This window comes from Cervus elaphus, chromosome X (genome assembly GCF_910594005.1).
Source record: "Cervus elaphus chromosome X, mCerEla1.1, whole genome shotgun sequence".
Lineage (NCBI taxonomy): Eukaryota > Metazoa > Chordata > Mammalia > Artiodactyla > Cervidae > Cervus > Cervus elaphus.
The window spans coordinates 155,606,071-155,633,567 of NC_057848.1; the positions used below are offsets into that span (position 1 = coordinate 155,606,071).

General features: G+C 39.6%; 1 protein-coding gene across 7 annotated transcripts in view; it reads left to right on the forward strand.

The window, feature by feature from the left end:
* The first annotated feature begins 1,201 nt into the window (after positions 1 to 1,201).
* The window catches only part of BCLAF3 (BCLAF1 and THRAP3 family member 3), a 51,320-nt gene continuing 25,024 nt past the window's right edge, over positions 1,202 to 27,497 (forward strand). For 6 of the 7 annotated variants that reach the window (XR_006339812.1, XR_006339813.1, XM_043895830.1 and 3 more), the window contains exons 1-5: positions 1,202 to 1,370; positions 3,628 to 3,780; positions 16,226 to 16,300; positions 18,728 to 19,297; positions 19,692 to 20,348. Coding sequence is in view for 5 of the 7 variants with exons in the window: in XM_043895830.1 (XP_043751765.1) it covers positions 16,260 to 16,300; positions 18,728 to 19,297; positions 19,692 to 20,348 (1,268 nt within the window). In the remaining 2 variants the exon portion in view is untranslated. The remainder of the gene's footprint in view (positions 1,371 to 3,627; positions 3,781 to 16,225; positions 16,301 to 18,727; positions 19,298 to 19,691; positions 20,349 to 27,497) is intronic. The other variant, XM_043895828.1, reaches the window with a different exon arrangement.

Below are 27,497 nucleotides of genomic sequence, written 5' to 3' on the forward strand. Positions count from 1 at the left end.
GGCACCAAGGCTCTCCACTGCAGGGGTCTCCATATTAATATTATAGTTATGTGGCTTTTTCCTCCCAAGCAGTGCTTAGAAACCTAGGTGTAGGAATGGAAAATGCAGATAACTGGAGTGTTTCAAGTTAGCAATGTAATGTTAGAGTGTATTAAAGGGTGATTCAACTGTTCTGCTTACAAGAGTGGTTGAAGTCAAAGGCCATGGGCCTGTCTGGGGATGTGAGGGCTCTGTGGATTTTGAAGAACAAGTATATTGGGACTAAGGGAGACACAGGGCTGCAAGAATGAGGATTGAGTCCAAATAAATGGGGTTTGTAAACTTAAGGTTTTAGCTACCACACAGTATGAAGTGATGGATATCTAGATTTTATAGAATGGGTAACTGGGAACGGATGGATTAAGTAGAATAGATGTCAAGTCATCTGGACTGAGGAAGTTAAGAAAGCAAGCCTTAGTCATGGGTGTTGGATTCATCAGGTTGATGGCAGTAATTCAGGTGGAGAGGGAAACTTATTCAGGAAGTAGATGATGGTGGCAAGGGAAGATAAAAGGTCCGTCTAATGGAGTGGACCCTGAAAGAGAAATCTTGCAAGGGGTAAAAAGAACATCAAAGTGTCAAGTGAGAAAGCTTCAAGAGTGAGGACATACTACCTTTGGGGTGCTGGATGGAGTGTGGGAGGAGAGAAATCAAGAGAGCAGGCAAAAATGAGTCATTATTTTTAATTGCATGGTGGCAAGATAATGGTATTATTAACCTGTTTGGAAGGTCTAGAGGGGAGGTTTTGTTTTTTAGGTAGAAGCTTAATTTGAGGCCATGGGGAATGTCTAGAGACTGAGTAGGCAGGAAAGAGGCCACAGCCATTGCAGGTTCGGGTGGGCTGAAATCCACGGGACCAAGCTCCTGCCTGTTACTGAGGAGTGGGCTCCTATCCCTGACCTTTAACCTCCAGGATCCATGAACCATTGCGTCCATCGTGTTCCTTCCCGGAGGGAGAGCAGCAGACGGCGCATGCGCCCTGGACAGAGCTGCAGAGGTGGGAACGGCCGGCAGAGGGCGCAGGAGCTCAGGCCGGAGCCATTTGGGCGGGGCACCCGTCTCTGGGAAGGAGTTGAGAGCAGAGGTCGGTGGGAGAGCGGGCTCAGCGCGAGGCAACGGACAGTGGGCGTGGCCAGGGTGGGGGCGGGGCGAGGCGGTTCCGGAAGGAAGTAGTTCCGGGTCTCGCGGCCCGGCTGAGGTAGCCGTGTTGCCGCTTCTGTGGGAGGTGGCTGCTGTGTGAGGGGCGAGGCCCGAGGGGCCGGCGGCGGCGGTCGCGGCGGCGGCCGCGGCGGCGGCGGCGGCGGCGGCGGTCGCGGGAACTTCTCGATCCGGTGAGCGGCCCTGGGGGGCGGGCGGGTCGAGGAGGCCCCGGCCTGAGGGGAGGGCGTGTCCGTCGCCTAGGAGGAACGGTTCTTGGGGTAGCGGTTGGGGCGGTTGAGGCGGTTGGGAGGACGCGGCGGCCCATCTTGGGATCCCGGGGGACTGCTCCCTTATCTCTGGACACTAGACCGGTGCCTTATTTTAGAAGCGGCGACCCGGGCACCTGCTGCCGGGGTCCTGACCCTCGCCCGTCGTCGGGCAGGCTTCGGATCCCGGTGGTTACGATCGTCTGTCTTGGGGACGGGCGGGGGTAGGGGGCGGTGCCCAGGGACGGAGCCCTTTTCCCAGAGGCGGCTGCCGACGCGTCGCCTGAGGGACCCGAGCCGAGGAGCCCCCGCTTTGTCCTCCGGAGGCTCTCCTGCCGGGAAGCGGCGTCTTGCTCTGGTAACGTCCAGAGTGAGTAGTGAAGGCTGCTCTTTATCCTACATTGGAAAGTACAACTTGTCTTTTTAGAACCGTATATTGAAAATTGCATCTTCTGTGGTTCTCTGAGGTGTATTTAGGAAAATGGGCCGGCTACTGTCATGTTTGGCCTGTCCGTAGGTCGGGAGGGAAAGAAATCTGAGAGAAACTTATCCTCCCATATATTTTCCTGCCGAGGTGCTTTTCGAGCTGCCTCTTAGGTGATTGCTATTCTTTTCTGAAACAAACTAAGGTACAAACTACAGGTAGAAATCAAGAAGGTCTCCCAGACTTCTGGCCAGGCAACCTTCTTAACGTTTTCCTGAATTTGAGCTGGTATGACTGAAAGACTGGAATTTGAAAATAAAAGATTTTGATGTAGATTCATGATGAGTGCTTTATTTTTCGATGGTGTTTTCATGGTAACGGTGTAGAATGCTTTATTTTTTCACGTGGTATTTTTAAAATGGCTACTAAAGTGTTCTTTTGAAAGCCCTGCTCTTTCATACCCTCCCCAGAAGCCTTTAAAACATCTGATTAGAAATATTTACATAGCGAAATATTTAATAATATATTTATATATACAATTTCTAAAATATACAGAACCACGGTGAGGAAGATAACTCCTCTTTCACCGTTCAAATAACCTTTGTGAATGTTTACGCTGGGGATATACCTTCCGTCTGTATTTTTTTTTTTTTTTTGCAGAGATGAATGTATGAATTAGATTGAAGTAGATTCTCTTTGATAACCAGTTTTTTTGTTTCCTGACTACATAGCATGCTGTTATTTGGCTGCAGTAATTTACTTAGTTGGTTATTCCCAGTTTGTCACTGCTTAAACACTTCGTTGGAGAAATGTAAAATCTGCACATCCATGATTACTGTTTTAGTGTACATTCCTAAGTGGTAGAATTGTTGGTGTTTTTTTTTTTTAATGTAAATTTCCCTCTGGAAAGGATGTGCTATTTTGCACTCCCACCAACAATATGTGAGTGTCCTTTTCCCCACCCTAACAAAAGGCAACAGTTAAAGGATTTCTATAGGAACCCTTCAGGGCCATTTATGTTCTGCAGTCAAGAACAGGCATCCTTCTGTAGATGTCCTCTTCTTCCCGCCCCGCCCACATCCCCCATGCCGCTTATTTGTTGATGACATTCTTCGCACCCGCCCCCCACGCTGCTTATTGGTTGATGGCAATTCTGTTTCTCATCTTCTACCTTCACTAGTTTCCTAAAGAAGGGTTATCTTGGTGAGGCAAAGGCATTATAAAGTGAACAAAAAAAATAAAGTGAACAGATTTGAAGTCAGGACTTACTCGAATTTCAGTATATCTGAGTATCTTGAACATGGACAGTTTGCTCAACTCTGATTGGAGGTTATAGTGCCTTTACCTTGCATTTCTTGCAGGGTGATTTTAAGGGTCAAATGAAAGTACATTTTTTTTTTTGAAAGTACATTTAAACATACTTTGTCTCGTTGCTAATTTTTACCATATTATAAAACTGTCAGAGCACATGAGCATATTGATTTTCTAATGTTAATTTCTGAATTCAGAAAACTGTTCTGTGATACCCTTTGCCCCCACTCTTTCACCTTTTAAATTTGAGGTTTTACGCTGATGCCCTAGATTATATTGAAAATGATACCAGAGTTATGAAACTAAATGAATGATTGAATCCGCTAATGTTGAAGGAGAAAATAATTAAAAGCACTATATATAAAGCTGAGGGGGACAGATAAAAAGCTAAATAAAACACAGTCCTTGAGATCATGATGAATAAAACATAGTCTTTGTGCCCTACAGGTTACAGAATATCCAGGCAGCTAGAGGATATAAAAGCTGCTTTCCAAATTTAGACGGCAATTTTAGATGTGATGCAGGATGTCAACTATTCTCAAGTGTGCTAAAGTCCAATTCTGCTGACCAGGCAGTCACTTCAGAGTCATCTTTCTGAAGGTAGGAATTGCAAGGCGGGGAAGTGTTAATGTTGGAGTCTGAGACCCTGGATTCTGATTTTTCATCTTTCTCTTGGGGCAGGTTGGTTAACTTTTCTGAGGCTTGGTTTCTTCATCTGTGAAATGGAGGTAATTCTGGCTTCCTCAAAGGCTTATGAGGATTAAATGAGATAGTGTTTGCAAAACAACTTAGTGAACTAGGAAGTACTGGTACTTTTGTGATCCTTCTTATCCAGTGAAGACTGAGCTTCTGCAGTAAAGAAACTGGGTCTCTTCTGACTTTGTATGATTTGCCCCTAGCAGTTGCTAGCAGTGAGTAATGTTTGCCAAATTAACATAAAATGTGACTACTGATAAAAATTCAGTGTGGACATTTGAAGAAGGTAATATATAAATGTGGAATATTGAGAGAAATTGACTACATTATTTGGAGTTGATAGTAAGGAATCAAAGGAAACACTGAACTAATTGGGCCTAGACAGATTTCTACTATGACTGTCGTTCTACATTTTGTCCCCAGTGCTGTGCATATAATTTTTCCTTATCAATAATAAACCTGCTCAAGTTGCTCCCATTTTAAAACCTCCTGCCTAGACCCTTATCCCTCGACTGCAACCCAGCTTCTCTCCTCCCCTGCCAGACAGACTGTTAGAAAATGTTGTTAGTAATTGGCTTTCTCAGTCTCCTTACCTTCCTCAAGCCATGTATTCACACTTTTCATTCCTTTTATTGGGTCTCTATATAGCTTTTGCCATGAAAGTCTCCTTTATTGAAACATCCTTCTATGCTCCAGGGTTCCTGCCTTCCTCAGAGGATGTTCGTTCTCAGTCTTGGCTGGTTCATCTCCTCGAAAGGTTAATGTTCCTGTGGGCTTGATCCTTATCCCGATATACCAGCTCTGGAATAATTTATAGAGCATTGAGGCAATCTGATGTTTGAAGATTTGGTAGAATTCCCCTGTGAAACAATCTGGGCCTGCTGCTTTTTCATGTCATGTTTTAATAATAACTTTCTCTGTTTCTTCTATGGAAACTGGTCTGTTCAAGCTTTTTAATGTGGTCAATTTTAGTAATAATCGGTTTTTCTAGAAAATTATCCGTTTCATCAAGGCTTTCAAATTTATTGGATAGAGGGCTATAACATAATCTCATGATTTAAAATTTTTCTTCTATTTCATTGGTTATTTCCCCTTTGCTCTTTTTTATTTTGTGTATTTGTACTATCTCTCTTTTTTCCTAGTCAAGTTATATTATTTAGTGGTTTATCCATTTTAATTTTTCCCAAAACTACAGAATTCTGATTTATTACTTAGATCTACTTTTCTCTTCCTCTACTTTTATCTTTATTTCCTTCCTTGTGCTTTCTTTTGGTTTACTTTGCTGCTTTTTAGTTCCTTTTTTTACCTTCAAAATAAATTTGTTTACTTTTATTCTTTCATTGTTATTGATAAATTCGTTTAGTGCAATGAATTTTTCTTTGACGACTACTTTAAATGCATCCCATAGAATCTGATATGTAGAGCTTTTATTGTCATTATTTCTTTAAAGATCTATGTTAGAGTATCCAGGAGTTGTTTAATAAGAGGTTTTAAAATTTCTAGGTGAAATTTGTTTTTTGTTTTTATTAGTAAACTAGTTTTATTGCATTATGATCAGAAAGTTTTATTTGTAATGTTTTTATTATGTGCAGCTAACTGATGTGTTCTTTGTGACCTAATGTATGCTTATTTTTGGTGAATGTGATGTAGAAACTTCAGAAGAATATTGTCTAGTATCAGAATGTAGAGTTTGATGAATATACTTAAGATATACCCTGTTGATTTTGCTGTTTAGATCTTCTATCTCATTTTTGTCTTAATACCACTAAGCATGTTATATGAAAGTCTCCTATTATTAGTGTTTCTATGTCTCCTTGCATCTATTGAAGTTTTTGTTTCATGAAGGTGGTTGCAGTGTTACTTGTTGTAAATATGTGTATTTCTATTTGTTCTGTCTTCATCGAGGATTGTGACTTTTAACATTAAAGTGTCTTTCTTTGACATGATGAATGCTTTGGGACTTGAATTCTGCTTTGCCTGATTCCAGATTTCCCACCCCTGCTCTCTTTTTGTTTGCATTTGCCTTGTATAACTTGGCCATCCTTTTATTTTTAACCTTTCACGATTACTTTGTTTTAGATGTGTATTTTATACAAATACTTATTTTGTGAGCCAGATTCAACCTGTTTGTTTTAGTAGGTGAGTTAAGCCCATCACATTTACTGTTAGGACTGATATGTTTGGTCTATCATAATATTTTATAATCATGTGTATTTTGTTATACTTGCTATTTCTTTATGCTGTGATGTGTAGTTTTTGCTCTTCTGTTTTAAAAAGAGGAAGGTTTTTATTTTTGTCTAATGGTTAACCTTCGTACTTATGCCTTTGCTCCCCATTTGTGTGCTAAGTTGCTTCAGTTGTATCTGACTCTTTGCAACCCCATGGACTGTAGCCCTCCACGCTCCTCTATCCATGGGATTCTCCAGGCAGGAATACTGGAGTAGGTTACCATGCCCTCCTCCAGGGGATCTTCCCAACCCAGGATCGAACCCACATCTCTTATGTCTCCTGCATTGGCAGGTGTGTTCTTTACCACTAGCGCCACCTGAGAAACCCACTCCCCTATTTATTTAACCTTTTTTGTGTGTGAGAGAGATACAGCTGTGTCCATTAAATCAGAGTAGAATAATAATAGGCAACAGTGAGGTTCTATATCCACTTCCAGCTCCTCCTTACTGGGAACTGGTGACAGCACCCAACCATTGTGGCTAGGAGAATAAACTGTGACCTGTTCTTTTGAGGTCTGACTTCCTCTGATCTGCTGATTGCCCTCTTGTTTTGTGGGTTCTGAGTTGACCTGGTTCTTTGCTGGCAGTGTGGCGTCTTTGTTACAAAGGCTTTCCTGGTCAGTTTTTTTGCATTTGTAGATGCTGAGTTCACATTTAGTATGGAATCGTTGTCAGTTGTAGTTTTTTTGTAACAGCTTTACCGAGTTATAATTAATATGCCACACAATTCACCCATTCAATTCAGTGTTTTTTTTAATATATTCAGTGTATATACATATTCACAGAGTTGTGTAACCATCATCACAGTCTAGTTTTAAAACATATTCATTACACCAAAAAGAAACCCTGTGCCCATTTCCCCCAGTGCCTCCCCTCCCCCTACCACACCCAGGCAACTTCCAGTCTACTTTCTGTTTCTATGAATTTGCCTATTCTGGAACTTTCATATAAATGAATCTTGTAATATGTAGTCTTTTGTGACTGGCTTCTTTCCCTTAGCATAATGATTTCAAGATTCATCCCTGTCTGACTGTATGTCAGTACCTCGTTCCTTTTTATGGCCGGATAATATTCCATTGTATGGGGATGCCACATTTTGTTTATTCATTCGTCTCTCAATGAACATTTGAGTTGTTTCTGCATTTTGGCTATTGTGAATAACGCTATTATAAGCATTTGTGTATAAATTTTTATGTGGATGCATGGTTTTTATTTATTTTGAGTATATACCTAGAATTAGAATTGCTGGGTCATATGGTAACTGCTATGTTTAATTTTTTTAAGAAACTGCCAGGCTGTTTGCCAAAGTGACTGAAACATTTCATTTATTTTCCCTGGGGCACCTGGTAATTTATTCTTTCCTTCTGAGATAATTTTTGGGCTTCCCTTGTGGCTTAGCTGATAAAGAATACACCTACAAATGCAGGAGACCTGGGTTCCATCCCTGGGTTGGGAAGATCCCCTGGAGAAGGGAACGGCTACCCACTCCAGTATTCTGGCCTGGAGAATTTCATGGACTGTGTAGTCCATGGAGTTGCAAAGGGTCAGACACGACTGAACAACTTTCACTTCTGAGATAATTTAGTCTTTTTCTCCCATTCTTTCCGTTTAGTTCAGTTAATTTTTTTCAGTCATATCACTCTGTTTTTTGATATGTTTCTGTTCTTAGTTTTTAAATTTCTGATTCAAGGTGAGTTTTTTAAATATACATTCCTAAATGCTTTGGGATATATTCTGTTTGGTGTGTAAAGTTAGGGTTTGCTTCTGCTTCATGTTTTTTGGAGGACAAATTTTCCTCCGTTGAGAAATTGTCTTTTCCTGCTTTCTTGTAAACATATGGGGGTCATCAGATTAAAAGTTTTTCAGATCTAATGAGTATGAAATGGTACCCTGTTGTTTTAATTTTATCTTCATGAGTAGGTAGTGTTGGGTATCTTTTTGTATGTTTATTGGACAGTTATGTTTCCTCTTTGTTGAAAACTCTTAAGGATGGAGTTGCCATTTATTGAGGTGGGGCAGACCTTGAGAGGAGCAGATTTTGGAAGAAGATGTGGAGTTTGCTCTTGGACATGTTTACAGTGTCCAGCAGTCTGTTGGATGTGGAAGGCTGCAACAGAGAGGATAGGTGAGGGCTGGAGATGTCAACTTGGGGTTGTTAGTATATAGAGAGTATTTAAAGCCGTGAGATTGAAGAAAAGTGCAGACTGGGAAGAGAGTGTAGACAGTGAAAAGTCAAAGACCGAAGTCATTGTTTAGAGGAAGACTGGCTTCACTATTTAGGGATCAGGATGGTGAGATAAGGAAAAACCAGTAAAGAAGACAAAGCATTGTTAGAGGTATGAGGAAAACCAGGAAAGTGTAGTATTCTGGAATCCAGGTGCAGAAAATGTTTCTGGGAGGAAGGCGTGATTAACCATCTGGTGCTGCAGGTAGATCCAGGAAAAAGAGGGAAAGGAGCCATTGGATTTAGCATGGATTTTGTTAGTGATCTTGACTGGAGCAGTTTGGTGAAGTGGAAAGGTAGATTGGTGAGGGGACAAGTAGAATGGGAGGAGAAGAATGTGAGAGAATGGTTGTGGTATACAGGCAGCCCTTTGAGAATTTTGTTTGTAAATGGAGGGAGAGGTTGTATGGTGACGGGAGGGACCTAATAGGGAAGGGAAGTGATGCTGTGGAAGGAGAGGAGAACTCCTGGAGCCGGGCCTTTCAGGCAGGTGAGGGGATGTGTCCAGTGCTGTCCTGGTAGGAATGGCTTTGTTTGGCACCAGCATCCCCTTCAACATCCTCCTGGGAGTGGACACCCCTGTTGTCCAGTCATCTTTCTAAGTTCAAGGGCACACAGATTCATTCACTGCCCTTAAACAGTTTACTCTGAAGGAACAGTATAAATGAATTTCTCTTTTGTTATTGATACCGCCTTCTCTCCAGTCACAAACCCTGCTGGTGTTTCTTTTTCTTTTTTTCCTCTCCAGTTCTGTCCTTTGCTAGTCACAAGTGTTTTGTTTAGTCACTAAATTGTGTCCAACTCTTTGCAACCTCTGTCTATGAGGTTTCCCTGGCAAGAATACTGGATTGCATGGGGGAGGAATGGACTGGGAGTTTGGGACCAGCACATGCAAACTATCCTATACAGAATGGATAAACAAGAAAGTCCTACTGTATAGCACAGGGAATTATATTCAATAACATGTGATAAACTATACAGGAAAAATGTGAAAAAGAATATGTGTGTATAACTGAGTCATTTTGCTGTACAGCAGAAATTAAACACAACATTGTAAAACAAGTATACTTCAGGAAAATAATTTTAAAAAAGATTTCTTCATGTCTTTTCATGACTTGATTTAAAAAAAATACTGAAGGGGATTGCCATTTCCTTCTCCAGGGGATATTCCCAACCCAGGGATCAAACCCATGTGTCCTGCATTGGCAGGTGGATTCTTTCTCTCTGAGCTGCTTGGGAAGCTCAATGGAGCATGCAAGGACCTGCTGCCCTACCCAGTTTCATTCAGGGATTGGCAGTGTTTTTTGTAAAAGACCAGATAGTAAATTCTTGCCTGGAGAATCCCCATGAACAGAGGAGCCTGGTGGGCTACAGTCCATGGGGTTGCAAAGAGTCAGACACAACTGAGCAGTTGCGCTCAGCAGCAGATAGTAAATATTTTAGACTGTGGGCCACATACACAGTCTCTGTTGCATATTATTCTTCTTTCTAAACAATGCTTTAAAAATGTAAAAACCGTCTTAGCTCTAGAGTTTAAATGAACTCTTTTCTCTTATGCACTAAGTCCCTGAGCCATTACTAATCATTACTAGCTGATGAACCCAAAAAAGCAAATGCAAACAAGGTTACCTTAAAAAAACCTTTATTGAGATATATGTTACAGGTTTAAAATGTACAGTTCAATGGTTTTTGATAGTGATAGTTAGCAGAATTGTGCAATCATCTCCATAATATCTGGTCTAATCTTACAGCACTTTCATCACCCCAAAGCTTTTTTGTGTGTGTGCAACTTTGAGGTATAACTTACATGCAGTAAAATTCACTAATTTTAAGGAATAGTTTGAATTTTAATAAAGCTAATTTTCATATTGGCAGAGGAAAATATTCTAAGTAATACTTCTTTTTATCACATAACCAGTAAATCTCACTTGTAAACATTTTCTCTCAAGTGACCTATACCTTTCCATTTAAGCCAGTAGTTTTTCTTTTTTTATTAATGAATTTAATTGGGGGATAATTTCTTTACAATATTGTGGGTTTTGCCATACATTGACATGAATCATCCACAGGTGCACATGTGTCTCCCCATCCTGAACCCTCCTCCCACCTCACTCCCCACCCCATCCCTCTGGGTTGTCCTAGAGCACCAGCTTTGAGTGCCCTGCTTCATGCATCAAACTTGCATTGGTCATCTATTTTGCATGTGGTAATATACATGTTTCAGTGCTATTCTCTCAAATCATCCCACCCTTGCCTTCTCCCACATATTCCAAAAGTCTGTTCTTTACATCTGTGTCTCTTTTTCTGCCTTGCATATAGGATCATCATTACTCTCTTTCTAAATTCCACATGTATGCATTAATATACTGTATTGGTGGTTCTCTGATTTACTTCACTGTTTCATCCACCTCATTAGAACTGACGCACATGTGTTCTTTTTTTATAGCTGAGTAATATTCCATTGTGTGTATATACCACAACTTCCTTATCCATTCATCTGCCGATGAACATCTAGGTTGCTTCCATATCCTAGCTATTGTAAACCATGCTGCAGTGAACATTGGGGTATATGTGTCTCTTTCAATGCTGGTTTCCTCAGTGTGTATGCCCAGCAGTGGGATTGCTGGGTCGTATGGCAGTTCTGTTTCCAGTTTTTTAAGGACTCTGCACACTGTCCTCCATAGTGGCTGTACCAGTTTGCATTCCCACCAGCAGTGTAAGATAGTTCCCTTTCCTCCACACCCTCTCCAGCATTTATTGTTTGTATACTTTGTGATGGTGGCCATTCTGACCAGTGTGAGATGGTACCTCATTGTGGTTTTGATTTGCATTTCTCTAATAATGAGTAATGTTGAGCATCTTTTCATGTGTTTGTTAGCCATCTGTAAGTCTTCTTTGGAGAAATGTCTGTTTAGTTCTTTGGCCCACTTTTTGTGTCGTTTATTTTTCTGGTATTGAGCTGCATGAATTGCTTGTATATTTTGGAGATTAATTCTTAGTCAGTTGCTCCATTTGCTATTATTTTCTCCCATTCTGAAGGCTGCCTTTTTACCTTGTTTATAGTTTCCTTCATTGTGCAGAAGCTTTGAAGTTTAATTAGGTCCCATTTGTTTATTTTTGTTTTTGTTTCCATTACTCTGGGGGGGTGGGTCATAGAGGATCTTGCTGTGATTTATGTCAGAGAGTATGTGGTATGCCCAGCATATTTTGGAGATTAATTCTTGGTCAGTTGCTTCATTTGCTATCATTTTCTCCCATTTCTCCCACTTTCTCCCATTTTCTCCCATTTCTTCCATTTTCACTTTGCTTATAATTTCCTTTGTTGTGCAAAAGCTTTGAAGTTTAATTAGGTCCCATTTGTTTATTTTTGTTTTTTGTTTCCATTACTCTGGGGAGTTGGAGAAGGCAATGGCAACCCACTCCAGTAGTCTTGCCTGGAAAATCCCATGGACGGAGGAGCCTGGTGGGCTGCAGTCCATGGGGTCACAAAGAGTCAGACATGACTGAGCGACTTCACTTTCACTTTTCACTTTCATGCATTGGAGAAGGAAATGGCAACCCGTGCCAGTGTTCTTGCCTGAAGAATCCCAGGGACGGGGGAGCCTGGTGGGCTGCCATCTATGGGGTTGCACAGAGTCGGACACAACTGAAGCGACTTAGCAGCAGCACTCTCGGGGGTAGGTCATAGAGGATTTTGCTGTGATTTATGTCAAAGAGTGTTCTGCCTATGTTTTCATCTAAGAGTTTTATAGTTCCTGGTCTTACATTTAGATCTTTCATCCATTTTGAGTAAACCAGTAGTTTTATAGTCCCGGGACCAGCAGAATCTCCATCACCTGGGAACTTGCTAGAAATAGGGCCCATCTCAGAGGAGGACTCAGCATTCTGTATTGTGTCTTTCAGGTAACTCTTCCACGCACTAAAGTTGGAGAACCACTGTTCTAAGCTCTATCCCTGAGTGAAATTGCTAGTTCATGGAATATCAGCACGTTCAAGTTTAACGGGTACTGCCAACCCCTTCCAAACTGGTTATAAGCAGGTCGTATACCTGCTTAGCGGTGTACGACAGTCTCTATCGTTCCACAACCTCACCAACGCTGTAAAATATGCAACTTCTATTTTTTTGTGGTCATTCTGACAGGTGTGGAATGGTTATGATCTGAATTGGTATTTACTCAGTTACTATTGAGGTTGAACATCTCAGATGTCCATAGGTCATTTGAGTTTTGTGTTCTGTGATGTGCTGTTTGGAGTCTTTCGCCTATTGAGATCAATAGTTATATTAAATAATCACAATGTATTGACAGAATTGTAGAATAAACTCAGAATTCCCAAAAAGAAAGGAACTCAGGGAAAAAAAAGAAAGTCAGGGAAAGAGTTTCAGGGAGTTGATGGTCAAAGAGTCCTGAAAGAATAGGGATTTGTCAGGCAGAGTGAGTGAAAGCCATCTGTGTGGTATGAACAAAATGGCCTGATCAGGGAAAAGCAAGTCATTTGCTGTGGTGAACTAATAAGATATGTGAAGGAAAAGACATACAAGGCTAGGAGAAAGGTAGGGAGTGACTAGATATATGTATTTCAAATTTGTTTAATTTTTTATTGACTGTTGGGCATTTGCATTATAGTTAGTTTGAGTGGATTTTTTTCTTTCCTATTTTAAATTAAGCTGATATAAACATCTTAGTATATATAGCTGCTTTTTTCTTTTAAATTATTATCTTAGAATAACACATTTAGACTGAAATTATTAGATTAAAGGAAAGTAGGCATGATTAGTTTCATAATTTCTTACATATTTTGAGGTTACCCATCATTAGGGAAATGCAAATCAAAACCACAGTGAGGTACCGTTTCACCCTCCCTAGGATGACTTATAGTGGAAGAGACAGACCATAACAAATGTCAATGATGATGTGGAAAAATTGGAACCTTCATACATTGCTGGTGGGAATGTAAAATGATGTAGCTGCTTTGGAAAACTTTGGCAGTCTCCCAAGAAGTTAAACATTGAGTGAGTGTATGACTCAGGAGTTCCACTCCTAGGTTTATGCCCAAGAGAATTGAAAAACTGTGTCTACACAAAACTTGTATGCAAATGTTCATGGTAGCATTATTCATAATAGCCCCAAAATAGAAACAACCCAAATATCCATTGAGAGGTAAGTGAATCACAAGATGTGGTATACCCATAAAGTGGGATAGTATTCAACCATGAAAGGATGAAGTACTGATAATAGTAAAACCTTGAAAACATTATGCTAAAGGACAGACGCCAATCACAAAGAATCACATATTCTAAAATTAGATTGTGGTGGTGGTTACAAATCCCTGTGAATATACTGAAAAACACTGAACTGTACACTTTAAATAGGTCAGTTGTATGATATGTGAATTGTATCTCAATAAATGTTTTACAAAAAATAAAATGGATTAAAAAATTACTCTCTGGGAAAATTATATTTTTTTCATCACAATCAACTGTGTTTGGTGTCTCCCGTACAACCTTTAGGCTTTATTATTTTTGTTCAATTTAATAAGTATGTACCCAAAACTTCTTTAATTAAATTATAAGTTCCCTCAGTAGATTGTAAGCTCCAAGAGGGCAGGAACTTTTTTCTGTTTCTCTTCACTGCACTCTCCCTTGAACAGTGCCTGGCAAATAATATGTACTCAGTGACATTTGTTAAATGAATACATTTATATATATATATTTTTTTCTTTTGTTAACCTTTTTATTTTGTATTGGGTTATAGCTGATTAGGGCCTTCCCTGGTGGCTCAGTGGTAAAGAATCCGCTTACAATGCAGGAGACACAGAAGACACAGGTTCAATCCCTGGGTTGGGAAGACCTCTTGGAGGAGGACATGGCAACCCACTCCAATATTCTTGCTGGGAAAATCCCATAGACAGAGCCCAGTGGGCTACAGTCCATAGGGTCGCAAAGAGTTGGACATGGCTAAAGCAACTAATCACTCACGCATAGCTGATTAACAAACAATGTTCTGATAGTTTCAGGTGATCAGTGAAGGGACTCGGCCATACATATACATGTATCCATTCTCCCCTAAACTCCCATCCAGGCTGCCACATAACATTGAGCAGAGTTTCATGTACTATATCATAGGTCATTGTTGTTTATCCATTTTAAATATAAGCATCGTGTGCATGCCCATCCCAAACTCCTTAACTGTCCCTTCCCCTATCCCCCCCCATTTTTATATTTTTAGTTCCTAAGAAAACACTGGGCTTCCCTGGTGGCTCAGATGGTAAAGCGTCTGCCTGCAATGTGGGAGACCCTGGTTCGATCCCTGGGTTGGGAAGATCCCCTGGAGAAGGAAATGACAACCCACTCCAGTACCCTTGCCTGGAAAATCCCATGGATAGAGGAGCCTGGTAGGCTACAGTCCATGGGGTCACAAAGAGTTAGACACAACTGAGAAACTTCACTTTCAGAAGAAAACACTTTCTGCTTTAGTGTCTTAATTTCATAGTACATCTGAACTAATTTTTCCTAGCCTCAATTTTTTTTAAAAGAACCAGTATATAACAGAATTGAATTGAATGTGATTCTGGTGAGTGATCTGGTTCAAGTCCTTTGACCTTACGTGCTTTTACTTTCTTCTGAAATTTATTATAGCAATAGTTTGCAAATGTTTGACTATGAGAACTCCATTTTCAAACCTATGTTCACATAGTTATGGTTGTACTTTTTATATTAGTGATAAAACTTCATAGTGACAAGAAATCATTTATATTTTAACAGTGGCTATAGTATCTTCAGAAATTTGCAAAATAGAGGTTCTAATATGTGAGACATACCCTTATTCATTCTGTAGTCTGTTTTTGGTAGCTGTGTGTATTATTCATGGACCCATGGCAATAATTTTAAAAGCCATCAGGGGGTTGGGTCCAGTTAGATGGGAACTACTTAACTATAGTATCAGAACTGAGGAAGATTACTGAAATGGAGAAGGGAACGGCTTCCAGTATTCTGGCCTGGAGAATTCCATGGACTGTATAGTCCATGGGGTCGCAGAGTCGGACACGACTGAGCGACTTGTGCTAAAAACAACTAATATAAAAGATTATACCCAAATGTGCTTTTTTATAAAAATTCAGTTCCTAAGTCTACCAGTTTCTTTCAAAGACTGAAATATATTTTTAAAACCTAGTTTATATGTTTTCTAAGATTAACTTATTTGACATTATTTGTTTCAGAAAACAGAAGCAAACTAAATGTCTATAATCATCCTTAAGTTTTGGTATATGTATCTGGTGGAAGTTAGGTGATAATTGAGTATGATAATTAGGCATTGTAATTCTTATTATCTAACAATTTTAAAAGTGGATATATCATCAAGTATTCCTAAATATTTTGACTGTGATTGTATGAATGTAACTGCAGTTTTATGTACATAACCAATGGTGAAAGGTGGGGAGGAGTAGTGGTGGTTGTGCTCAAGAGGAATTCTGGGGGAGTGTTCCCTCTTTTTGAAACACTTATTTAGCAGTTGCTATGTGCCAGTATTCTGAGCTTTTTTTCATGATTTAACTCAGGGATCATCAAACTACAATGCATTTGGCCTTTGGGGCCTATTTTTGTGTGGTCCTTGAGCTACAAATGATTTTTTTTTTTAATTTTTTTTAAGAAGATAATATGATGGAAACCTTATATGAACTGCAAAATCTGAAATAGTTATGCTCTGGCCTTTTACAGAAAAAACTTTCTTACCTTTGATCTAATTGATTTTATGTTTACAATATTCCAATAAGGTGGGTCCTATAAGGAAACTGAGGCATAGAGGGCTTAAGTTCCTTTTTGTCAGTGGCATTCACTGTTTTTGGAGCAGGTTACAGGCCCTTTCTACAAACTTGCTAATCCTGTGTTTCTTTGCAGCGTAAAAAGAGGATAGTGGCTCACGTGTCAAAGGATGGCACGGTCACGCTCTAGATCCCCCAGGTGGAGGCACAGGTGAGCAGTCCTTAGTTAAGCAGAGTAAGCATGGGTTTGGAACGTGCTTCAACAGTTTTCATTTTGTTATTTTCAAGACCAAATTGTAATGTGGACGAGCTTCAGAAAGAAAAGGGAATGCAAAGAAGTAAATGGTTTGAACATGGAGGGCCTCACAGAGGTCATTTGTTTCACCCTTTTGTGGTAGGCTCTGGTGAGGTGGCACAAAAGACCCTGCCAAGCTTAGTGCTTGATTTCTGGGTACCTTCTCAGAACTCTTTGTCACCAACTCTAAAAGGTCTGCTATCATTCCCTCCTTGCAAGCTAACAGATTAGTGTGTCACAAGGCACTCTTGGATCAGAGACAAAAGCCCTTATTACTCATGTGCAGCAGGCGGCTGAGCTTCATGTTCCTGTTCTCCTGTTACCTCTGTCTTCCCTAGTGGGTCAGACAGTAAACAGTCTGCCTGCAGTGTAGGAGACCCGGGTTTGATCCCTGTGTCGGGAAGATCCCCTGGAGAAGGGAATGGCAACCCACTCCAGTACTCTTGCCTGGGAAATTCCATGGATGGAGGAGGCTGGTGGGCCCCAGTCTGTGGGCTTGCAGCCATGTAGTCAGACACAACTGAGTGACTAACACACACACACATTACCTCTAGTCCTCTGAGGGTGGGAGCTGCTGACACAGCTGAGGAACCCAAGCCCCGTTAAGGACAGCAGGGAATCCTGCCCAGCCTTTGCCTTGGAGGAGACATTATCTTGTTATCCTGGACAGCAAACACATTGGCTCTCTGCCCCTTAGGGAGGCCCTGTCCCTATCTTTCCAGGGAGTTTGCCTTGAAACAGAAGCTCAGGAGGCATGCAGAGCACTAGAGACCCATGGAGTCTCCCAACAGATTCCTTGGGTCTCTTTTGTCTCTTTAGGAGAACTGAAAATGATAGCCACTATTTCAGCAGTCTCCTTCAGAAGAAAAGGGCTCTGTGCAATAGAACCCTGATATGAGGTATAATATCAAAGCAGTACTCAATGTGAGGTAAGGATTAAAGTAAGAGATTGAGTATTTCATCAGTCTGGAAGACCTCAGCCTCTGGCTGGCAGCTTTTCTCCTTAGCAGTAGAAAAGATGCCATGTTTGAGGAAGTCCTCAGGGTCTTCAGTTGCTTCTTCCTGTGAAGAGTTGCAACCAGCTGGATGACAGAGTCTCTGCTTCAGCTGAATAATGCACTTGCTAGTGCATCTAGCTTGGTGACTCTAGAGGGAGAGATTGTCAAATCCAGTGTCTTAAGTCCCGGTATATACATGAGGAAGATAAATCAGCCTCCTTTCTTATAGGGAGAACCCAGACAGGTCACCAAGTGGCAAGAGTTTTACTCATGGTTGTTTCAACTCCGTGGCAGCTGCTGCAGAGCGGGGTGATAACAAAAACTGCAAAGGTAGCTGCCTCATTGGTTAGAAGACATTAAACTCTCAGGGAGGAAGTTGGGAGATTGGACAAGTCAGATGGGAGGAAAGGTCCCCAGGTGCAAATTTGAACCAGATGGTAGTTCTTCTCTCTCTTAACCTGAAGACTGGTTACTCAGACTGGTTTCCTCAGATACAGAAGCCTTCCTCCTCAGTTGGAATGAAAGGTTCCATGTTGGCAGTGCTCAGGTGTTGGAGAAGGTAGTTACAGAAAGGACGTGCTGTCCCTGGAGATTATTAAAGCTGCACTAAAGCACACATTCACAGAATTAAAAGCTCTGGTTCAACAGCACTTTCTTCATTTTATATATAAGGGGACAGGTCTGGGAAATAAAACTTATGTCAATAGTAATACTGGAGGGACTAAGCATGAGGTCCACCTCTTAAGGTCCTCTTCCTCCCACCACCTCCACATGCTGTTTAAAGATGTAGTTTTTACTACTTGATATAACCTTAGTAGAGAGAATAGACAATCAGTTAGGGAAACTGGGGGATCAGTTTGGGGTCTGAGTTTGGATTTGATATGCAACATAAACTCTTAGAATCTATTTTGATTTCAGAGATTATCTTTGGTTTTCCAGAGACTCTCCTGCACACTTAATTGTGTGAATCTAACCCTCTTTCTTACTTGACCATGGAACCTGATGTAAGCTTTTGCTGATGGGCCCTTTTGCCAGAACTTTGCTGTCAGCAATCTTCCGAAATGGATCCTGCTGCATACCTAAGCTGGTCCTTCTCCAGTAGGATGGCTGTGCTCAGCCCATTTTGATATGTACATGGGGTACATTAGTTCAGGTGAAAAGAGTATGCGTGTTGAATTGGGCAGAAGCATAGTCAGGCTCCCAAGTGAACAATTTAGAATACAGATATCAAATACTGATGAATTTGAGTGGAAGAGGCAGGGGAAAGCAAACGTTTTATTTGGATAAGACCAACTTAGTGTATTGTCTTTGAATGGACTAAACTTTTCTGTATTTGTTTGCATAGGTCTTTATCACCAGTGCCTAGAAGTTCTGAACACTACAAGCAAAGATATGAGCATTATGGCTACGACTATAGGAAGGATCCAAAAAGACCCATCACTTGGAGAATGGACAATGAGAAACATGGACAGAGTAAACCAAGGATTTCTTCTCGTGAAAATATATATTACCGATCTTACGAGCATAGATCACCTTCCCCAAGCATAAGAGGAAGCTCTTCAGAAAAGTTTTATACTTACAAGCCTCCCCAAGTATATTTACCAGAAAGAGGAGATGATAGTAACAGAAGAGCTCAATATATGCCCAGACACTCAGAAGGTATATTCCACAAAGAGCACCAGAGGAGTTGTTATCCCCAGAAAGCACAAGGAAGGTATATTCCTGATGACCACAGAAACAGAGTAAGTGGAAAAGGAGGGACATCACCTGTGAGATCAACAACAGATTCTTTTAGATTCGAAGGACATTGGCATGAAGATGAACCGAGGCACCAGAGGATACAAGATGAAAAATACTCTCAGTCACTTAGAAGAGGCTCTGAAGATTTTGAGAAAAGGAGCTCTTTTCAGAGGAGGTATAGAAAAACAATTAAACTATCATAATTTGGTATAAAGCCTCAAATGAAAAAGTCTGTTTACTTTATGGTTGAAGATAACCTTGAAAAGCTTTTGTCTAAAAGATTAAAAGCATTGCAATGTAGTTTTGGTCTACTGATAGTAGTGAAGTGTTTATTTTTAGAGTAAATCATGTAGATGGCTAGAATATATTTTTTTTAAAAGATGCTATTTTCAAAAAAAAAGATGCTATTTTCTTTAAGTACCTTGTGCATCTATGAGCTGGCTTAAGGGATTGTAGGTTAACTTTCCACTACATTTTGCATTTAAAGCCATGCTGCCCAACATTCCACACATATAAATTCTTACTTTCTTCTCTCTAGTGCAAGTGTAAACTATTTTATGTCAACACAGGTATCCTGAGGATCATGATTTCAGAAAATACGGACACACATCAAAAAGACCTCAAGATACGGAGAGGTATGAAAACAGAGAGCCTGCCAGGAGCCCGCAGTGGAAATCCAGGCATTTTTCTGCTCCTTACCAAGAGAAGAAAGATCAGTGGAACTTCGAAACCCAAGCTCATCGATATGCTCCAAGGGAATTCCCAGAGACCAGTTCAGCAGCCAAGGTATCCTGTGATTCTCGCCACAAATATTGGAAGACCTCAGATGGCGACAAGGACTTTTATGATGGAAGAGCTCAGAAGTACCCTAAGGAGGAAGATAGAAAATTGGGTTCTCAAAAATGCCCTGTGAATAAAGAGTCCAGTTGTTCTTATGCTGGAAGAGGGAGAGAGACTGAAGGTGGGCAAGTCAGAGAATCTTCTAAGCCATCTAAGAAAGACTGCGCTGCCTTAACCCACTCAGATAAAAGCGATGTTGATTCGAGATCCTGTAAGGACACACGGAAGGACAAAATAAAGAAAGAAAGGGCTGGCAGTAGAGAGAGCAATTCTTCCTGTAACCAACTTGATAATAGTGATTCCGACTTGAAGCCTTCATTTGTATTTCTTAGGAAGAAGTCACTTACAGTTAAAGTAGATGTGAAGCAAACACAGGATACATCTAGGTATTATCTTCATTTTTTCCTTAATGATGTGTAATAACTGTTTCTGCCACCTTTATTTTAGCTTTGAAAATAGAGTTTATAGTGTGTTTAGAGTTCATCAAGTGAAGGGGTTGGGGATTGCCAGATTTTTCAAAAAAGCCCTGTAATGGGGATTAATCCTGTGATTTAGTAATACAGGATGATGTCATGTTTGTTTCCGTGTTTGTATCTCAAGATGCTTTTGGGGTGCAGGGCATTCTATGGAGTTGGTCCTCTTCATGAATTTACATGTTTTTATGTTTTCACATTTTATATCCCCACAAATAGGCCAGGTAGTGTTCAAGGAGACCTATTCCTTGCTCAATTTCTCAAAGCCTGTTTTCCCTGTTGCATGAAATTCAGAGAATTTTTGGCCTGGAAGGGACCTTTCAGCAGGCCCTGATATTATAGAGAAAGACCGTGAGGCTGTGAGAGATGAAGTGACTTAGATCTGAGTCCGTGCCTGGGGCTCAAATCTATATGTCCTCTTGTGTCTCAAGGAGGTGGATGACTTAACATGGTTCTTGCTACCATCTCAAAAGGAGTAGAGCTCAACCAACCAGCTTCTCCTAGGTAGAGGAATTAGGCTAGAGTCTAGAAAGAGGCCAATTTGTAAGACATTTGGTTTAGCGCTTAATGAGACTTTAACAAAAAAGACTACTTTCATAATAGGTTTTATTCCCCTAAAGTGGATTGCATGCTTTGTTCTATTACCTCTGTTTATGGATTCTGAGAATAATAAGGCGCTGACACTTGGATGTGTCGTCTAGTCTGTTTGTTACCTTAATACACTACCAGTACGTGAGTTAAAAAGTGATGGACCATGTTGATTTGGTGCATGTATGTTCACAGTTGACACGTATCTGTTTTTGAATAAAAAACTAAAGGGAACAAAATCCAAGGTTAGAATGTAAAAGTGAGGGTGGTAAACCCATAGTCTTTTAAAAAAAAAAAGCAAAATATATTTGTTTCTTTCTTTATAGTTACATTTGACTGTCCCTTTTCCTGATATTTTTTACATTCATTATACTTGCAGAAATATCTTAAAATATACATATGTATATTTATATGTACACAGAAAGAATTCATAAATTTGATTATATTAGAAGAAGTTGGACAAATAGAGGGGAGGGGGAAATCACCCATAATCCTACTACCCTAGGACCATTTTATTAATATTTTAATACAGCTTTTTGAGGCTACTTTTATATATGGTTGTCATAACCGTATATAATCACATATATAGTTATCATAACCCACTCCAGTAATCTTGCCTGGGAAATGCCACGGACAGAGGAGCCTGGTGGGCTACAGTCCATGGGGTTGCAAAAGAGTCAGACATGACTTAGTGACTAAACGGCAACATTCTATTTCATATAATATGTCTTAAGACACTTTGTGCTATATTTCCTACTAGTTCTTAATCTTAAGAGTATAAAGGCTCTGCTGCTGCTGCTAAGTCGGTTCAGTCATGTCTGACTCTATGTGACCCCATAGACGGCAGCCCACCAGGCTCCGCCGTCCCTGGGGTTCTCCAGGCAAGAACACTGGAGTGGGTTGCCATTTCCTTCTCCAGTGCATGAAAGTGAAAAATGAAAGTGAAGTTGCTCAGTCGTGTCCAACTCTTAGCGACCCTGTGGACTGCAGCCCACCAGGCTCCTCCGTCCATGGGATTTTCCAGGCAAGAGTACTGGAGTGGGGTGCCATTGCCTTCTCCATAAAGGCTCTATTAGTTCTTAATCTTAAGAGTATAAAGGCTGCTCTAAGCATCAAGTTTAAGGATCTTACCTTAAGATTTTTCTCTTTCTAACCTTATATTTTGAAAATGTTCAAACATACAGAAAAGTTGAAAGAACTGTACAGTCGACACCTATATACCCACCACCTAGAGTCTACAATTAACATTTTACTCTACTTCTGTAATCACATCTGTTCATCTATCATTCCATCTTAATTTTTCACTGCATTTCAAAGTGAAATGCAGAAGATACAAGTACATTCACCTGTACATATTTCAGTATTTAATATTTGTTTACAGTTTTTTTTTCTTTTGAGGTAAAATTACATGCAATCAAATCACAAAAATCTTGAATTTTTACATAAAAGTAAAATCACAAAAACTTTGAATTTTAAAATAATAGTAAAAGTAGTTTAAAAATAAAAGTTAAAATCTTGAATTTTTAAATATTTAATAAAGAAATGTTTTATACTTAAATTAGAATTAATAAATTGGCTGTAACATTTTTAAAGAATGCTAGAAGTAACAATTTTGAAGGATTTTATTTTAGTAGACCTCATTAGAGATGCTGAACACTTAATTTTATAACTTGATGTTGAGAAATAGAAGCTCAATCTTCATCATGTGTCACAAAAGTGAGCTTCCTAAAATTGAGGCTGCTGTACCTTTTGTTTTGAATTTATAAACTGTCCTTTTGTGAATTTCATGGCCCATTAGTGGGACCTGTCGGTACATGTTTGAATTACCTGACAAGGACCTATAGAATGGTTTGTGTAATAAAGAGCTTCACTGTAAGTTCTTTCTAAAGACTTGAAGAGTCTTGGTTCTTCATTTTATACATTTGTTTAAAATGTATAAATGGTGGTTCATTTTATGCATTCATTTCCTTTCTTAGCTTGGGTCAGGTTTTAATACATGTTCTTTGAGTTATCAGTGCAGTTGAAAACATGGTTGTCACCTGGTGATTTTTCTTAATAAATATATGCATCTTTTCAGTATGGCAGTGCATCATAATCAACAAAAATCTTTCTCTCTGATTATAATTTTTAACTGATGAATGAGTTGTGGGAGAATTTTGTGGGGTTGAATTTAGTTATGTGTGGACTGATGAAGTGTCCATAAAACAAAGGTATTGATAGTTTATACCCTCAACAGAGCCATGTTCTCAACTCCTAACATAAATTAGATTTTCTTCTGCTTAATAAGACTGAAATAATCATAGAGTGCAGAGAGGTTATTTGTTGGTTAAAATCTAGAGTATCCACTTTTTTGGAGATACTAATAAGGCAGTTCATTTTATACATTCATTTACTTTCTTAGCTTGGGTCAGGTTTTAATACATTTTCTTCCAGTTATCAGTGCAGTTGAAACCTAGTGATTTTTCTAGGTATTAGTTTGTATCTAGAATAGCAGTAGGTCACACTTCCTTGAATGTTCAGTGCATAGTTAATACTTCTGTCAACAAAGTCAATAGAAGTCACAATTTTGAAGGATTTTATTTTAGTAGACCTCATTAGAGATGCTGAACACTGTTAATTTTATAATTTGATGTTGAGAAATAGAAGCCTAGTTGACCTAGTGACCTTCTAGTGACCTACTTTGTCAGAAACTGCAAACTTCTACCTTATCAGAGGTAGAAGTTACATATGAGTCATAATTGTATGTTTCAGAATAAAGTTAAGAGCGTCACAATATGGAAATCTGTACTAAGGTTGTTATGAACTCCAAACACTCACTGTTGTAGACATCTGAAAGTCATGGGGTAGATGAAGGGAGTTTGGGTTTACTATTGGACAGAATAGATGAGAGACTGAACCTTGGTCAGGCTAGGAAGGTGGTGAGAGGAGGGAAGGTGGGCATGCCAGTCTCCAGAGAAGAGTAAGCTGGGGCAGGTGGGCCTGCACTGAGGCTCCTTTGACTTCCCAGGTGCTGGCACTAGGCATCTAGAATGAGAAGGTTGGTTAGTGAAGGCAACATTGAACTGACTGCCTCAGCCATATTTGTATTTAATCCTTTTACTTCCCAGTGAAGAGATACAGAGAGGGCATCCCTGACCCTACCCAGTTTTTCCCCATTCTAAAAGGGAAGTGAGGTGGATGATGAGCCCCAGAAGACACTGGAGCCCTGATGCTCTGAGCAAACAGGTGCTGCTTAGGCTGGGGAAGAGTGAAAGACCACAGCTAGGATAGAAGGAAGGTAACCTAATCACACAAGCTTACCTGTGATGGGTACTGTTCAGCTGGAGGCAAAATAAGCTGGGTGGAGATATTTGTGTGATAAACAAACCTGCTAACTTGCTGAGTTAGCAAACTCTAAGAGTTTTTTCCTTCTGATATTTCTCATATACATTTTCTAAACTCAAAAATTAATTGAGAAAAGATTCCTTTTCATTCCTATGTTTCACTCAGTCTTCTCTTAGTACCTCTTGGGGGTCCTAGTATAGGGAGGTAAACTTTCTGTTTGATGTTGGGATGTATAGGTCTTTGTCTTCCAGTGGGTCACTGCGTAGTTCCGTAACGTTGGGCAGGTCACCTGGCTATGCCTTTTGGGGCCCAAATTAACTGGGTGTGCCTCTTGGATCTGTGAGTCTGCTTCAGTTGGTCATATGTTGATAAATATTGAAGCTGACTTGACAGGCTCATCATAGGATTCTCTGAACTTTTGAATGTATTTGAGATTTTCTATTATAAAAAATGAAAAAAATTAAATTTATCTAAATTAAGTTAAAAAATTCTGAAGTAAGCCAAGAAAGTTAAAAAACTAAATTGATCTCAGAATTTTGAAATCTGTCATCTTTTAAGGTGAAACTCACCATTTCATCTTGTGCCAGTCATTTTCCATTTTATTCAGCAGATTTTTTTTGAGGACCTACCCTGTGAGACAATCTGTTAAAGTGCCCTGGGACTATGGATCCACATAGGATTAGGTTTCTTCTCCCCTGGTCTTACAGGCAAGAAGATAATGTTGGTAATACCATGGCACAGTGGAGTGATGTGTGAGGTGGTGTGTGATATGTGATTCAGATGATCCCAAGCTGGGGGATTCAGGGAAGGCTTCTTTCAGGAGTTGACATGTGAGCTAGGCTTTGAACGTTGGTGTGTTTTAGACATGTGGAGATGAGATGAAAGACCTTTTATTTTTATAGGTTAACAAAGGCAGAAAACACACCCAGAAACTTTGAGCTGTGCCATTCTGAGCAGTCTAGGGAAAGGAAATAGAAGGGCAGGAGGTGTGAAGGTTAGACCACCTGATGTAACAGGTTTCGCTGCTGGGAGAGGGCTCAGTTTTGGCCACCTTCTATCAGGTGTCTTGAAAAGGCACTGAGATTGACAAGGCCAGTTAGGGGACTTCTGTGAAAAAAGTAATTATCAGATGTTGAATTAAGGGAGTAGCAGTCTCCCTAATCCATTTCCCTCAACTCCAGAAATTCTAAATGTGTTCTTAGGAAGACAAGAACAAACTTATAATTGGGAAAGTGCTTTGTGATAGTTATTAGCTAGAATAAAACTGAGAAAGGAAAACTTTATATGTGTCATATGAATTTTGTTACCTATTATAAACTTCCAGAGAGCAGGAGATTATCATTGGTTTTGGTGGTTCAGTTTTTGTTACTGTTGTTTTGCCAGGCAGTTGGTTCTTTAACTGTGGAGAAGAGGAAATTAAGTTTTAATGTAGTTTTTTTTTTAATGTTTTGTTAGTTGTTATGCGTAACACTCAGATGAACATCAGGGGAAATATCCTTAAACAAGAGAAGGAAAACCGGGGTGAAGTCGGGGGAGGGAACAGAGAACCCAGAAGATTTAATTGAATACAGGTGATGGCTATATTTTAATTTTTAAAAGTGTCTAAAATGCATCTCAAATGAGAACATTTGGTCTTTCCAGTTTAACTACTTGTTTTGGGGGTATTTTGTGAAATTGTAAACTTGTTGATCAGCAATAGGAAATACTAAAATGTAAACAAAGAGGTGATTAAATTTGCAAATGAAACTACCTAGAACATTTTGCATTTTGAAGTCTCTAGAAGTTTTTCCTTATAGCAAAAGTATAGTTATTTTTAAAAAACAAAATTTCAGGTTATATTCTTTTCATGTATATTTTCTAGAAAGATGATCACTTATATTTTTTATTAAAAATCTTGTGGGATATCTCTAGAGAAAAATTCTAAACTGGTGAGTTTAAACACTAAAATATCAAGAATTAAGTATAGCTTCAAAGTATACCACAGCATTCCTATGAATTGAGAGTTGGACGTGGAGTGGGGAGATAAGAGTTATGACAGTAATCATAAATTACAAGTAAATTTTAATAATTATCTGGTGAAAAACTGGAAGCCTTTATCAGCTGGTTTCGTCTTGGGGGAAACTGAGACTGCAGTGAAAACCATTATCAACTGATTTCCCCATATAGATAGACCATTTTTATAGTTCTATTTAAACATCTTATTTTTCTCCTTTAAAAAAAAATTTAAAGCTGTTTTGGGGGTATGGAAGAGCTTTTTGTACCATTAAACCCCTTTGAACAGAAAGCATATGTAATTCTTTTGTTAGTGGAGGTTGTTACAGGACCATTCTAGCTTCTAACATTTATCACTGAATGTCTTTTACTAGTTATCAGATATAGAATGAGAAGCTTGGAACAAATTAGGAGGAGAAATGGGCCTTCTAAAGAAAGTCTTTCTGATGAGTCAAGGAAACCACAGCAGTGGCTTCAACCTGTGGCGTAGTCACTCATCAATGTTTCTGCCGTGGCAGGGAGTCATCTCAACAGGGCTGATTTAAGAGGGAGCATGAAAAATCAGATGGAAGGTTTTCCTCTGAGAAGTTAAAAATAAGCACTTAAAACCATCTTGCTAGAAGAGTTAAAATTTTCAGTTAAGAATATCTTTAAGCCCTTCATAACCTTGGAGCAGTTTTAGATACATGGCTGTTAAGTGACGTCAGTAAATAAATATGTGCATGTGTACACCCACAGCCCCAAATGTATCCATCTGATTGATTTTTGTTGTATGAAGAGATATTTTTTTTCTGGTGGTGCTGCTATTATTTAAAACATATCTCAGGGCTCTCTTTTGGATTTATCTTCAGATTCTGAAACATAATCATAAAGAACCCTAGCAGTTGTAAATCTCAATTCTTTGGATAATGAACTTATTTTTTAGGAAGAGCCAGAAGCTATTCAGAGTTAAATGCAGAGGAGTGAGATGGGTATAAGCTGGTTAGTGCCATTTTGGGTCCAAAATGAGGAATAAATATAAATAATGAGGCATTTTCTACCCTGACGCATAAACTGCCTCCAGATGAAGAATTTGAGTGGTTTTAAGCAGGAGTAGCATTCTTAGAATAAAGTATACTTTCCCATTATGACATTTGGAAGGATTACATTCAAATGAAT